Source organism: Calliphora vicina, chromosome 4 (assembly GCF_958450345.1).
Source record: "Calliphora vicina chromosome 4, idCalVici1.1, whole genome shotgun sequence".
NCBI classification, from domain to species: domain Eukaryota; kingdom Metazoa; phylum Arthropoda; class Insecta; order Diptera; family Calliphoridae; genus Calliphora; species Calliphora vicina.
The window spans coordinates 96,306,013-96,321,409 of record NC_088783.1 but is presented as its reverse complement, the minus strand read 5'-3'; the positions used below and the strand labels follow the sequence as shown (position 1 = coordinate 96,321,409).

At 30.9% G+C, this 15,397-nt stretch overlaps 1 protein-coding gene across 1 annotated transcript in view; it reads left to right on the top strand.

The window, feature by feature from the left end:
• The window catches only part of Rbcn-3A (Rabconnectin-3A), a 452,485-nt gene extending 447,700 nt beyond the window's left edge, over positions 1 to 4,785 (top strand). Inside the window, exon 21 of the mRNA XM_065506903.1 lies at positions 4,495 to 4,785. Within this exon, the coding sequence (XP_065362975.1) occupies positions 4,495 to 4,695 (201 nt within the window). The 3' untranslated portion in view covers positions 4,696 to 4,785. The remainder of the gene's footprint in view (positions 1 to 4,494) is intronic.
• The last annotated feature ends 10,612 nt before the right edge of the window (positions 4,786 to 15,397 follow it).

Here is a 15,397-nt window from a genome sequence, read left to right as displayed (position 1 = left end):
GTGAACAAATTTAAATGGATTTTGGAGCATTCATCATGTATTTAGGTTAACATCTAAATAAATTCGGCTTCAAAAATTTAAATAGAATTATCAAAAAGCCTTACAATTGTTGAATGATATTTTTTATTTAAGACTGCGGTGATTATCATTGGGACTCAAAATGGGTGACCCGATGTACTAGAAGATAGTGTGCTGGACTATCAATCTGAGAGTTGCGAGTTCGATTCCTGTCAGAGACTCTGGCTGTATCAGCAGACAAGCAAAACGCTTAGCATTGTTTCCTCTATCTATCTAATATCTTCGTTAGAATTTGTGTAAATCTATCAACGAACAATGAATGCGAGGTTTTCAATAGATCTTAATATTCTGAACATTTGTTTAATAATTTTATATTAATGGTAAACTGTCAATGCCTAACCATAACTTTCTAAAGCAAACTTAAGTTTTTTTTTGTATTTTGAAAATGTATCCAAAATTTTGTTAAGAAATTGTCTATAATACATACAATTTTGAAATTTTATTTACCCAATAAGCATTTTTGCTGGAATTCAAGTTGAATGCAAGTGTAATTCAAGCCTTTAATTATAGTCAAGCAATTGAATTACAATTGAATTGCAGTTGTATTACACTTTATCTCAATATCATTATCCAGTAAAAAGGAAATATAAATTTAAGCCATATGTTTTTTGTTTGAAAAATATTTAATTTTTCAAATATTTTTCAAGTTTAAAACATAATTATTTTTACATTCAAGTCAAATTATAACAAAATGTTCAAGTGCTTGAATTTTTGGGACTTTGGTGCTTACTGGGTACATTTTTTACGTATTTTTTATTATTTGTTAAATGTTGATATTTGTGTTTGTATTTTTTTAATTTAATTCAAATATACGGAAATTAAGCTCCCTTAAATCCACCAAAATTCAATGAAGATAAGGCGATTATGGGTATTCTAATTTTTTCTTTAAGTAACTTAGGCCAATTATCATTGGACCCTGAAAAATAGTAAAATATAGAAATGAAAAATTACAATGCAAACAATAAAATTATATTAAGAAAACAAAATAATTAAAAAAAGAAAATATGCAACAAAAATATGCAGTTATGAGCTAAATATGCCAAAATATGCTATAAAAAGCAAAATATGATAAAATATGCTGTAAAGAGCAAAATATGCAAAAATATGCACTAACAAATCGATGGCAAAATTCTTAAAATTGTCTGAAACGGATAAATAACTAACTCATACGTTTATACGACGCACAGCAAAAAATATGATATTGCATAATTTTGGTTGCCCTGGTTATTATTTTAAGTGTTTGACATTATGTTTGCTGGGTAGCTCTCTCACCAATACATCTTCGTTTTTATTTTTGAACATCACTGTTCTAAACGATATGCACAACTACATACATATGTATGTATGTATGTGTGTGTTAGTACAAATGCAAAAATATTTCTTATTGAAAAAAATTGTACGTACATTAGGGTGGGTCAATTTGTTCGGGCCCAAAAAACGTGGTAAAGCGTATAGCAAATTCGTAATCTACGGAAAATTCTATGAACTTTTTCAGAAGAAACCATGGTTCTAAAATTAAAATCGAACTTCCGGTTTTTTACGAGAAGATTTGGAGCTCAAGACCTCTTTTGCTAGGAGACCTCGGGTATGTTCAATTTTAAAAATAATAATATTTCTTCGTTTGTGTTCCGATTTCAAAAAAATTACATATATAGAATCTTCTCGTCGAGTACTACATATAACATCTCGTAGCTATATATTCTTTATACATCTTCTTAGAAAAATAACGAAAAATCGCCTTTTTTAATTTTTGGAAATTTAAGCATAACTTTGGACTCAGTCATTATTTTTAATCAATTTTTTCTTTATGTTATATATACATTCACTAACAAGAAATAGAGAAAATCGGAAAATATTTGAAACCGCGGTCATCAAAAAACTGGAGTAGGGTGGGTAAAAATTTATTATTCAAATGCCAATATCTCTTACGCTATAAGAGATAATTGATAGCTACGAGATGTTATATGTAGTACTCGACGAGAAGATTCTATATATATGTAATTTTTTGAAATCGGAACACAAACGAAGAAATATTATTATTTTTAAAATTGAACATACCCGAGGTCTCCTAGCAAAAGAGGTCTTGAGCTCCAAATCTTCTCGTAAAAAACCGGAAGCTCGATTTTGATTTTAGAACCATGGTTTCTTCTGGAAAAGTTCTTAGAATTTTCCGTAGATTAGGAATTTGCTATACGATTACCCTTCACCTTCGTGAGAAGGTGAAGGGTATAAAAAGCAACAAATCGTATGTTTGGATGTGCATGCTTTGCGTATTTTGTTTTTCTTTTGTGTTTTGTTTCTTTTGGCGTTGTTGTTGTTTTTTATACAATTAAACGTATGTTAGGATGTGTGTTGGCTTAAACTAATTCTGGTACGCTGAATTCAGTTTTTTTAGGTTAGCTCGTATTTTCAAAATATACCGTTATTTCGAAAATGGAGGAGGTTGCACAACATATATTCGCGTAACTCAAAAACGGTTTAGTTTACTGAATAAACTGAAAAAACGAAATTCCGCAATGAAATTACCTTCAAGTAAAGCTTAACATGTTTACAATCTTCGCAGTCGTTTTAGAAAGATAATTTTTTTTTTTTTGACAAAAAAAAGTAATTTTTTAGAAAAATTTTGAAATTTTTGGTTTTTAAAACGGCATTAAAAATTGAAAAATGCATATATGCTCTTAATTTTACACATTTAGAAAACGAAGTTCCAAATAAAACCAGCTCTAAATAATTAAAATCTGTCCACAACTTTTCATTCTATTCACAAAAAATAATACAAATATCCCCTAATATTTTATCAAAGTACATATGTAACTCATAGTAATTAGCTACATTGTGCAGTGCACAGTGGTATAGAAAGAAAAGAGGGAAATAAATCTAAACCCTTAGTCCGATTTGAATGAAATTTGACATGTGCAAAGAAGAAGTGTTGTCGAGTGTAAGGTTTGAATTTTGACCTCATGAGTCGACCAGAGGTGCGGCCAAGGGTACCCAAAGTAGGACTCGGGTATGATCAATTTTAAAAACGATACTATTTGTGATCCGATTTCAAAAGGCTTATACATATAGAATCTCCTCATCGAGCACTACAAAAAATCTCGTCGTGGCTATCAACTATCTCTTATAGCTTAGGAGATATTCGCATTTTAAAATTAAATTATCAAAATTTTTACCCACCATACTCAGTTTACAAATCGTGACTGACTCCAAAGTTATATTCATTAGAATTTAAAAATTAAGAGCGTATATTCATTTTCCAATTTTTAATGCCGCGGCATGCCGTTTTAAAAACCAAAAATTTCAAAATTTTTCTAAAAAAAATTTATATTTCTAAAATGACTGCGAAGATTAAAAACATGTTAAGCCTTACTTAAAGGTAATTTTGTTGTCGGTTTTTTCAGTTTGTTCAATAAACTAAACCGTTTTTGAGTTACGCGAATATATGTTGTGCAACCTTCTCCATTTTCGAAATAACGGTATATCTCAAAAATACGAGCTAACCTAAAAAAACGTTTAGCACCACTGAATTCAGCGTACCCGAATTAGTTTAACCCACCGGGTGCCCTGCTTGACAGTTTTTTCAACTAGCATAGTGTTATTTAAATACCCATAAACTCTGGGCTGATGAAACTCCTGGAGAAGCTGGAGCAGAAGGGTGTCTTCTTTGTCCGGAATCACTTCTGCCTCACTCATATTTTTTTCACACAACACAAAAAACACAAAAGACCGATAACTATACAGAACAACATGGAACACGGAACGCACAACACAGACTGATGAAATTGCTTGTTTATTCATGTAACTAAACGACAGCGCGAGTAGAAAATTACTTTGAGAACAGCTCAGGAGTAAATTTTATACCGCTCTTTTTCTATTATGGATAAATATAAGAATTTTTTTCTTATTTCAAGTTATCTTACTCTTAATTTGAAGTTTAAGAATTAACTACTTGATTTAACTTCTCACTTGTACTTAAAACAAGATTTTCTTACTTAATTCAAGAATTTCATTCTTGTTTTAAGAAAATTTCCGCTTGATTTTTTTAATCAATCCCGTTTATACTTATTCTAAGTACAAATGAATATGAATCGTACTTAAATTTTTAAGTACAATTCTGGCTAAAATTTAATAAAATAAACTTAAATTTAGTGTTTTTTCTTTCTGTGTAGTTTTATTAAAAAAAATGTTCATGAATTTAAAAGATTTTTTAAAAAAATATATGGCAACACTGCCTGGCACACACAATGGTCTGAAAAAAATTTTAATAACTCCAATATTGTCCAACCGATTTTTTACTTTTATATCTTTTTAGAATGATAATTTGATACGGATTACGTTATAATTAAATCAAATTATGCTTCCTTAAACTCAAATTATAAATGAACCTAAAATTTTTAATTTAATTTTTTTTTACAGGTTTGGAGCCTTAATCAATATTCTTTGATTTCTACATTCACTGGAGAGCATGCCAAAAATAGTTTCTTCAAACATATTGGTCAGGGTGTAAGTCAAATTTATGTTGATGCTTATGGCCGTCTATTCTCCTGTGGTTCTGATGGTTGCATGAAAGTTCGGCAGTTATTTGAGAAGGATACAATTGTTCAGTCTATGTATTAATACAAAACCAAATATATATATATATGTATAACAAAAAATCGTTAAATGAAATATAATTATATAAAATAAATATACTAAAAAGCTATTAAATTTCTGTTTTCCTATAAGAATAAAAGAAATCACTTTAATAAATACTTCATATTAAATAAAAAATATTTTCATCCAAATAAAATTCAACACAAATAAGTTTCATACAACGCACAGTGGGGGATCTGAAAAAAAAGTGGAAATAAATCTGTAACTTCTAAACGAATAGCCCGATTTTAATAAAATTTCCCATGGCTATAGAGGAGGTGTCGATAAGTTTAAGTTTTGAATTTGGACTTAAACAACCAAGGGGGGGCCGAGCCACAATGCCCCAAAGTGGGGCACCTCGGGTATATCAAAAATTAAAAATGATGCCAAATTTTTGTTTGTGATCCGATTTGAAAGATTTTTATATATATGGAATGTACTAGACGAGGTCTACAAAAAACATTGCTTTAGCCAATGTTTACGAGTTATTCGCATTTGAAAAGTAAAATTTTATTTTTTTTTGCCTACCTTGGTCTGCCATTTTGCTAATAACGGATCCAATTCTTTCCCGATTTTCTTTTCTTTTTGTATATCTTTTCTTTTCTTTTTTTTGAAATCCCTTTGCATGATATTGAAGAACAGATTGGGACATACAAAACTGGTCTTAATTTTTTGAAAGCAGCTATGCGATTTTAGAATATTTTGTCTAAAGTTGAAATTTACATAAAAAATAGGTCTACTTCGGAAGGCTCTGGACCACGCAATAATACGAATTTTGATATTATTTTGCTTTTATAATATTTCCCGAAATGTTATCTCTCAGAAAAATATAAACACATTATTTATTTTTTTCTCATTTTCTGTATAATTTAAAATTAATGTAGGTACTTTTTTCGAAAAAAAAATGGCGAAAAAACGACTTTTTTATTTTTTTTAAGTTTGAATGCACATAACTTTTGACTCAGTAGATATTTTTTAACAATTCTTTTTTAAGATTATTAATAAATTTGTTCTTAATTCAAAAAAAGATACTTCAATCGGGAAAGAATTGGATCCGTTATTAGCAAAATGGCAGACCAAGGTAGGCAAAAAAAATAAAATTTTACTTTTCAAATGCGAATAACTCGTAAACTATAAGAGATAATATATGGCTAGATCTCGTCTAGTACATTCCATGTATATAAAAATCTTTCAAATCGGATCGCAAACAAAAATTTGGCATCATTTTTAATTTTTGATATACCCGAGGTGCCCCACTTTGGGGCATTGTGGCCCGGCCCCCCCTTGGTTGTTTAAGCCCAAATTCAAAACTTAAACTTATCGACACCTCCTCTATTAAAATCGGGCTATTCGTTTAGAAGTTACAGATTTATTTCCACTTTTTTTTCAGATCCCCCACTGTGCAACGTACGCAGGAAACGCTACAATTTTGTCTAACGTTAAACCAAATAATATATAAACAGGCCTGTTAAACATTTTGTTCGGAATAGATTCAATTCGGTAGTTTTTATTCTGATCGATTTCGTTTTAGGTTCTTCAGATTCCGTGTAATTTATTAATAGTGCATTTACACATACGCCATAAACTTATTATAAGTTGTTTATGGTGATAAAGTAATTTGAGATACTTATTTATCCATATAAATCAAAAACAGTTTTGTATCTAGCTTTTGAGATAAACTAGTTACAAACCACAGATACAGTTACGAACAAGAAAATAGCTGTACCACTAAGAAATTTTTTTGAAACGGTGTACTACGTCTTTAAAAATTTTAAACTTAAAATTTTGTTTATACCCATAATCTGTCAAGACTGTAAATTTTTTGTGAGGTAATCTTTTTGTAAAAATATTGATTACTTCGGAAATAAAGACTCTTATATATTATACAATATGTATTTTTTTATTAACATTGAAATAGCAGTGCCGGATTATTGAATTCATTTTTTTAATTTTTTTTAAAGAAGTCAAATATTTTTTAAGATTAAAGTACAATTTAGTTAAATATGCTGAATTTATTGTAATTTTAATGTTAAATATAGTTCTTTTTATATAAATCCTGTTTTATTGCTTATGGAAAATTAATTTTAAAGTTAAAAAAATAAAGAAAATCTTTTCCATATATTTTACTTTATATCAAACGCTATTGAATAGAAATAAAAAATAGAAAATAGGAACTGCAAACGGAAAACGGAAAACTGCACCTCAGGACGATCGAAATATAGTCAGAATCATCAAATGCAGATTTTCTTGATTTAACACCATCGAAGAAAAAATATAGCAATACATTTTACATACATATTTGCTATTCCTTTCTTACGATGGTGTTAAATGTGTAATACCACTTTGATACATTTTAACACCTTGACGTATCTGTTCATAATCTGTTTTACAAACAGCCAGTTTTTGCTAATGCAACTGTGTTTATTAAAATTTGTCAAGCCAAGCTGTATGCAAAAGTTTAAAAAATTTATTAAAAGGTGTTTTTTATATAATATGGACAACGAAAATAAAAGATATGTTTATATGTACATATGTACTAGGGTATTCATTCGACTAATGATCGTTCGATTAATCGAATAATTTCTTTCGAATAATTATTCGAACAATTTAAAAATGGCCATTTTCGAATAACGAATAATCCGAACAATTTTATATAGAATAATCGATATTTAATAAATCGAATGATAAACACAAATATTTTTTTTTTTTTCATCATTTATTTATTGTATCTTCATTATTTAATGAACTAACAATAAGTGGTTCAAATCTTATATCTAATATTATTATTTAATTAGTCCAGCCAGTGCCGGACGAAAAAATTTTGTGTTCATGGTTGTTTTGGTTAAATTGGCATTCTTCCTTCTAGATTAGGTCTGCTGTGTCCCTCCTTCTTAATCGAGTGTGGCCACGGTTATCTAATATGTTGCGGGCCAGCGGGTTTGGATGAACTTCAAGTTTTTTTTAAATATTTTTGTACGTTTTTCGAGATTTCAGTTTTTACAATGGGCACGTTTAGATCTTTGTGTATATTCGCGTTTTTGATATACCAGGGGGCAACTGTGATCATTCTTAGAAACTTGTTTTGGCGTCTTTGGATCTTTTCTACATTTGACGCTGAGGCCGTGCCCCATAACTGTATGCCATAACACCATATCGGTTTTATGATCATGTTATAAAGTAGAAGTTTACAATCTAAACTAAGCGTGGAGTTTCTGCCAATAAGCCAATTAATTTGAATTGATTTCAATTTCATTTGAGTCAACTTTGCATCTATATGACTTTTCCATGTAAGGCGACGATCGAGATGTATTCCGAGGTATTTCACTTCCGATTGTTGAATTATTGTTTGGTTATTGATATGAATAGGGGGGCATGATTCTCTACGCAATGTAAATGTAATGTGTGTACATTTTTGCTCGTTGACTTTAATTTTCCATTGTTTTAACCATTTTTCTAATTCAAATATGTGGCTTTGTAAGTGACGAGACACTTCTTGAGGGTTTTCATGAATGCTTAGAATAGCAGTATCATCAGCAAATGTTGATGTATGAGTGCGATTGTTAGTTGGCATATCAGACGAATACATCAAATATAAAAAAGGTCCCAGGATACTGCCTTGGGGGACTCCAGCTTCAATGGGTTGTGCAGTACTTAAAAAGTTTCCCTCTTTAACCTTAAATGTTCGACCAGTTAAATAGTTTTCCAACAGCTTATGTGTGTTTGCCGGTAAATTTTGACTCAATTTGTATATTAATCCAGCATGCCATACCTTATCAAACGCTTGAGAGATGTCGATGAAGAGTGCAGAACAGTATTTCTTTTCTTCAAACGCTTTTCTCACCATATTTACAAGTCTATGGGTTTGTTCGATAGTACTGTGTTTTCTTCTAAATCCAAATTGATGATTCGGAATACAATTGTTTTCAGTTAACATCGGGTACAACTTGTTCATAAGTATCTTCTCAAATAGCTTTGATATATTAGACAATAGGCTGATGGGTCTGTATGATTCTACTTTTGTGTGATCTTTTCCCGGCTTGGGTATCATGGTAACCAGTGAAACCTTCCATTCTGGAGGATAATATTCAAGTCGTAATATAGCATTAAAAATAAAAAGAATTATTTTTATTGCTATCCGGGGTAGCTCTATAAGCATCTTGTTGCTGATCTTATCCATACCAGGCGCTTTCTTGGGATTTAAATCAGCAATAGCATTTTCGATCCCTCGAATCTCAAAACGTAGGGGTACGGCTGCTGCAAAATAGGGTGCAACAGATTCCCTTTTTCAGTATCATTTCTTGCCCAACCACCACTTGAATTTCGCAAGGGGGACTTACATATAACGGGTCTTTTAAGATTTTTTGTTGCTCGCCATAATGAGTAATCCGATTGCGGGGTTGCGTCCAGACTTGCTAAATATTTATTCAATGATTCCATTTTTCGAAATTCCAAGAGCTTTTTAAGTCTTTTTATACAATCTTTAAGCTTCGATTTTAGTTGGGGGGATCTGTGCAATTGCCACTCTCTTCGAAATCTTCTTTTTTCATTTAAGAGCCGTTCGACATCTGCAGAATTAATTCTATTATATCTGAATTGTCGGGGTGTTTGGGTAGCATGTTGAGCAGCCATTCTGAGATTTTTATCGAAATTGATAAGAGAGTGATCGATGTTTTCTGGTGTTCTTAGTGGTATGTTTTCCGAGCAATGAGTACTGAGGTATTTTTTATATTTGAGCCAATTTATTCTTGTGCCTGCCATCGCTAAATTACCAGTCGGGGATACAATTTCTAGGGGGCTCAATAAAGTAATAATAGTGGGTGAGTGATCTGAAGATAGTTCCAGCGAGGATTCAATTTGAATCATTTCTCTAGGGATATTTTTCATCACGCTAAAATCAATAACATCCGGTATTTTTCGTGGGTCAGTAGGCCAGTAAGTAGGTTGGCCGCTCGAAAGCACATGCAAACCCATTTTAGAAATTGAGTCGAACAAAACACGACTTTTAGGGGTAATCAGTCGTGATCCCCAGAATGTGTGCTTAGCATTATAATCGCCAGCAGCCAGGAAACGGGGGCCTAGTGATTTAAAAAATCTATTATATTGACTTTCTGTAATTGAGAATCTTGGGGGTGAGTATATCGATGAAATCACTAAGTTTCGATGAAAATCTTCAAGACAGATTGTAGTAGCTTGAAGATAATCTTCGCAAAAATCACACATTAAGTAGTGTTTTATTCGAGCTTTTATTAAAATTGCCGAGCCTCCGCATGCTCTACCTCTGGGATCTTTGGTGTCATATATTACATATCCATTTATTCGAAAGGAACTTCTGGACGTCAAATGAGTTTCAGAAACCAGCATTACATCAATTTGTTGGTTTCTTAAAAAATATATTTTTGTGTTGGCGTATGCCGTTTGCATTCCAAAAACATATTCTTAGGCAGTTCATGGTCTGTTAAGCACAGCCTGCAATAACATTGATTGCATCTTAAGCATTTCTTGCATCATGTTACTCATTGAGTTTGTAAAGTTATTTACCGATTGCACAAGAGTTTCTATTGTAGATTCTAGTCGGGTAAAATTGAAAATTGGCGTTTGCTCTCTTACCTCTGGGTTCATATTTTCGTTTTGGGGTTGACGGACTTGCGGCTGAGTTTGGTTGTTTCTAAGTACATTTGCATATGTTACTTTGTTGTCATATGTCTGTTGCAACGGGGGGTAGTTCAAATTGATGTTATTTAATGGCTGAGCGGGGAAAATCTTTGGTTTCTGGCTTTGTGAATTTTTAACAATTGAGTAGACAGGACAACCCCTGTAGTTTGCTGTGTGGTTACCTCCGCAATTGCTGCATTTTTTTATTTTAGGATCATCTTTAGATTTGTTACATTGGGATGTGTTATGCAACTCCCCGCAAATGACACATACTGGTGGCAATTTGCAATATGCCTTGGTGTGTCCATATTCTTGGCAATTCATACATTGAACGGGGACAAATCGTTTGTGTGGTTCTTCTACCGTAATTTTACGATGCAATAAGTACTTCAAGTTATATATGGGATGTGTTTCATTTTTTTTCAGGTTTATGTCACCGGGTTCAAGTTCAACACGGAAGAGTGGTTGGGGTATTTTTTCGCGATTTCTAATATTTATCACATTTTTTGTCTTATAGCCTTTATCTTCTAAGCTTTGCTTTATTTCGAGTGGTTCAACATTACAGTCAATACCCTTTATTACAACTTGTAGACCCTTGCTTCAAAATATGTTACAACCTTTCTATAATCGTTTTCACTATTGAACTGTATTTTAGTTTCATGAATCGTGCCTTTCTTGATTTGGATTACGTAAAAAGAGTTCTCTCCTATTAATGAGATCAGGCTCTGAACCAGTGGATTCGAATTATTTTCTCTCAAGTAAATGGGGGGTGGTTTTGTAGAATGGATTTTATTTACTGGTTCATTAGTTTCACATTCCAGAATAGAAAAACGATTTTCATTGTTTGGTCTATGAGGTTCACTATCCTTATATAATTTGGCCAAGGGTGCCGCTTTCGAGGACTTGGGACTTCGTGCCCGTTTTAATACTGTAATATACCGGTCCATTCCAACCTGTATTGCAAACTAATGTTTTGTTGCAAGAGTTCGTCATATACATGATTTTGAACATCTTTGACTGACTTCAAATTAGCCACGTTCACTGACAATGATATCAAACTTTGGACAGATTCCCTTTATTGTGTAATTCCCCAAGACCACTTTATTAAGCAAAGATTCGGCAACGTTGGCAGAGCTTGATGTATAATACGATTTGTTATAAATAATTTAGAAATAGTGAATAATTAATTTACTAAAGAATTAGTTACTCAATTTAAACCCCGAATTAATGAACGACATAAAAAAGTTCTTAATACGTTTATAATGTATTTGAATTCAGGATCATGTCCAACTAGCTCAAATTTTTTAAAGTATAGCTCCAAAACGGAAACTAAAGGGTTTGCTAGTCAATTGTTTTGTAGATTGTTCGGGAGTTAATCTGATCAGAATATTTTTGTTGAAAATTTAATGATGGACTTTGTTTTCGAATGTTTTTTAACATTATCAATACTTGAATTTTTAACTTTAACGTTATTTTTTGTTTTTCTTTATCAATAAAATATTAAAAAACCAACATCAAAATTTCATTCTTTACTTTTTTAAAAAAATTTAAATTATTCGAATAATTCGATTAATTTTAAACGTGTGATCGAATTATTCGAATAAAATCGAATAATTCGAATACCCTAGTATGTACCCAGCAAAAACTTGGTAATGACTTGCAATTACTGAACAGTTTACTTTTCAATGGCTACTACATACCACCTGCATTACATATAAGTAGTTTAGTAATGGCTGGCATATAATCTGATACATAAGAACTTGTTTATGAGCTAAAGTCTAAAAACACAATGTAAACAAACAAAACAAATAATCAGTTACTTTTTCTCAATTTGCCCATTTATTTTATTGGATGTTTATTTTTAGAAAAACAGAAAATACTATAGTACTACTGAGTGAAAACCATTATTTGATGCACAATAAAATAACTAAGCAGTGGTGTAGTGAGTAGAACAGCAGACTAGCAAACGGATAGTTGTTGGTTCGACTCTTGGATGCGACTTATTTTTTTTATTTTTTTGTTTGCAAATACAAAATTCTATAAATAACTATACAACAACTCCCTATTTGTAAGCGAGGGTGGTAAGTACTTGCCTCCAATGACATCACCGTGTTAAAATAATGAGTTAAAAGGCTCTTAGTAGGTATATTAGCTTTTTAACTCATTACTTTTCAATGTAAGTTTTTGCTGGGTATGTACGTGCAACAACGTTTTTTCGTAACAGCGTCCATATTTTTATTACATTTTTTATATTGAAGTCAGCTATTTTATGACTTGTCAAAAATAAACTACTTAACTGTCTAAAATGCTGATGTAAACAGTATAGTTCAGGGGTGCCCACAAGTTCCTTATGGAAGAGTAAACAATAGGGTATTCGAATTATTCGATTTTTCTCTTGTTCGAATAAAACGAATAATTCGAATAAGAGATTTAACTTGTTCGAATAATTCGATCACACGTTTAAAATTAATCGAATTATTCGAATAATTTAATTTTTTTTAAAAAAGTAAAGAATGAAGTTTTGATGTCGGTTTTTAAATATTTTATTGTTAAAGAAAAACAAAAAATAACGCTAAAGTTAACAATTCAAGTATTGATAATGTTAAAAAACATTCGAAAACAAAGTCCATCATTAAATTTTCAACAGAAATATTCTGATCAGATTCCCTCCCGAACAATCTACAAAACAATTGACTAGCAAATCCTATAGTTTCCGTTTTGGAGCTATGCTTTAAAAAAATTGAGGTAGTTGGACATGATCCTGAATTCAAGATCAATATATACGTATTAAGAAATTTTTTATGTCGTTCATTAATTCGGGTTTTAAAATGAGTAACTAATTCTTTAGTAAATGAATTATTCACTTTATCTAAATTATTTATAAAAAATTTTATTATATCCTCAAGTTCTATCAGGGTTCCAAATCTTTGCTTAATCAAGTTGTCTTAGGGAATTACACAAATCTGTCCAAAGTTTGATATCATTGTCAGTGAACGTGGCTAATTTGAAGTCAGATAGTGCATGATTGACGCATTTAGAAATACACAAAAAGTTTATTAACATCTTAGACAAAGATGTTCAACGATGTTCAAATCATGTATAAGACGAACTCCATGCTTTTCTTGCAGCAAAACGTTAGTTTGCAATATTTGTGTTTATCATTCGATGGATTTGCGGTACGCGGTTAATAACATCACTTAAATATATTTTAAGATAATGGCCTTCATCTATTTCAATGTAATCATTATAAATGTCATCCTCAATATCCCTCACGACGACCGTTTCAAAATCACATTCTCCATCACATTCAACTCCACTTTAATCTAAGTTAATATTTTGATTATTAATTGCGATTCTTCTAATATTTTGCCAGCTAAATAACAAATATTTTATTCCGCACCTTTTATTTTCATTGGTTCAAGTCCTAAGTTAAACATTTTGAAAGATTTGTTTTTAGAATTGTAACTTCTTGCAGTAATATTTATAGAAGGAGCTATCGGAACACTCATCTACAGTCTTTTGTTATTTGTCGAATTTCAGAAACAATAAAATTTTTGTGAGTCATTATTACTTATTAAATTTGGAATTATGAAAAATTTTAAGCAATTTAATAAATTTAAATATATATGAACATTTATTCGTTTTATTCGATTATTCTACATAAAATTGTTCGAATTATTCGTTATTCGAAAATGGCCATTTTTAAATTGTTCGAATAATTATTCGTAAGGAATTATTCGATTAATCGATCATTAGTCGAATGAATACCCTAGTAAACATTTAAAGAAAACCACTTTTTATTCAATATTTGTTGTTGTTAAAACCATTTCATACAAAGGAAAAAGAAAAAAACTCACTTTCAACACACACATTTTTAAAATATCATACGATAAACAAAAACAAAATCTACATGAATGATCGCAGTCGTCAATGATTACCAGCAAAGCATACGAAAGTGTTGTTGCTTTCAACATGCGTGTATTCAGTGAAGAACGACAAAAAAAATAATAAGACAAAGTTGTTTGTGTATTTTGTATTGCTAGTGCTGCGTGCCCTAGTGAGTATACAAAACACACAGCCTATAGCTAAGAGCAATTACAAAAACAAAAGAGTACCAAGAGTATAGGGCTTGGGAATGACTGGTATAGATTATGAAAGTAGCTTATGATCATAAACTAGTTTGAAAATTACAAGTGTAAATGCACTATAATTCCAAAAATATTTAATAATTCTATAAGATTTAAATTTGATTAAAAAAAGGGAAGCTTTTGGTACAGAAATTGATTAAAAATTTTTAAAAAACAAATAATTAAAAAGAAATACCAATTCCACTTTGAAAACTGAAAGTCGTTTCATTCCGAAAGAAAATTTCGTTTTACTTTTTCTGAAGATCGGAATGGAATTCTGTGACAGGCCTGAAAATCTTTAGAAATTAGTAAAGGTTGTTTTTAAGATACTGTAAAAAATAATACAAAAAAGTAAATTTTAATAAAAAACTAATTCTTATTCGAAAGATCATTGGCATAAACAGTTGAAAATGATTTCGGGTATATGGCCACAGCGGCTGTTCTTCGAGCATTGCTGGTCGTATGTGATGAACAGTGTTTGTATTGCATGCTTGAAATTAGCAAAAGCACCTAAAAAAATGCTTTGCTTACAGTTTTTCAGCAATTGCGTCGAAGTTATAGTCAAACAGCAAATGTCAAAAAATAAAAAATTGCTTATTAGCTTAGTGATTCAGATTCATGTTTTTCTTAGGCTCTAATTGTGTAATTCACTTGCGTTAAACGCTTCACCTACGCTGTTGTGAATGCGTAACAAAAAATATAAAATTTTATAACTCACTACGGCATTGCGTTTAGTCAACGCACAGTGGTATGAGAATAAAAAAAGAGAGAAATAAATCTGTAACTTCTAAACCCTTACGCTGATTTGAATGAAATCGAGAGAGGATTTAATTAGCACTGTTATTTACATTCATAAAAATGTTATGTAGGCAACATGCTTTTTTATGAATTTCTATGTTAGGTAAATT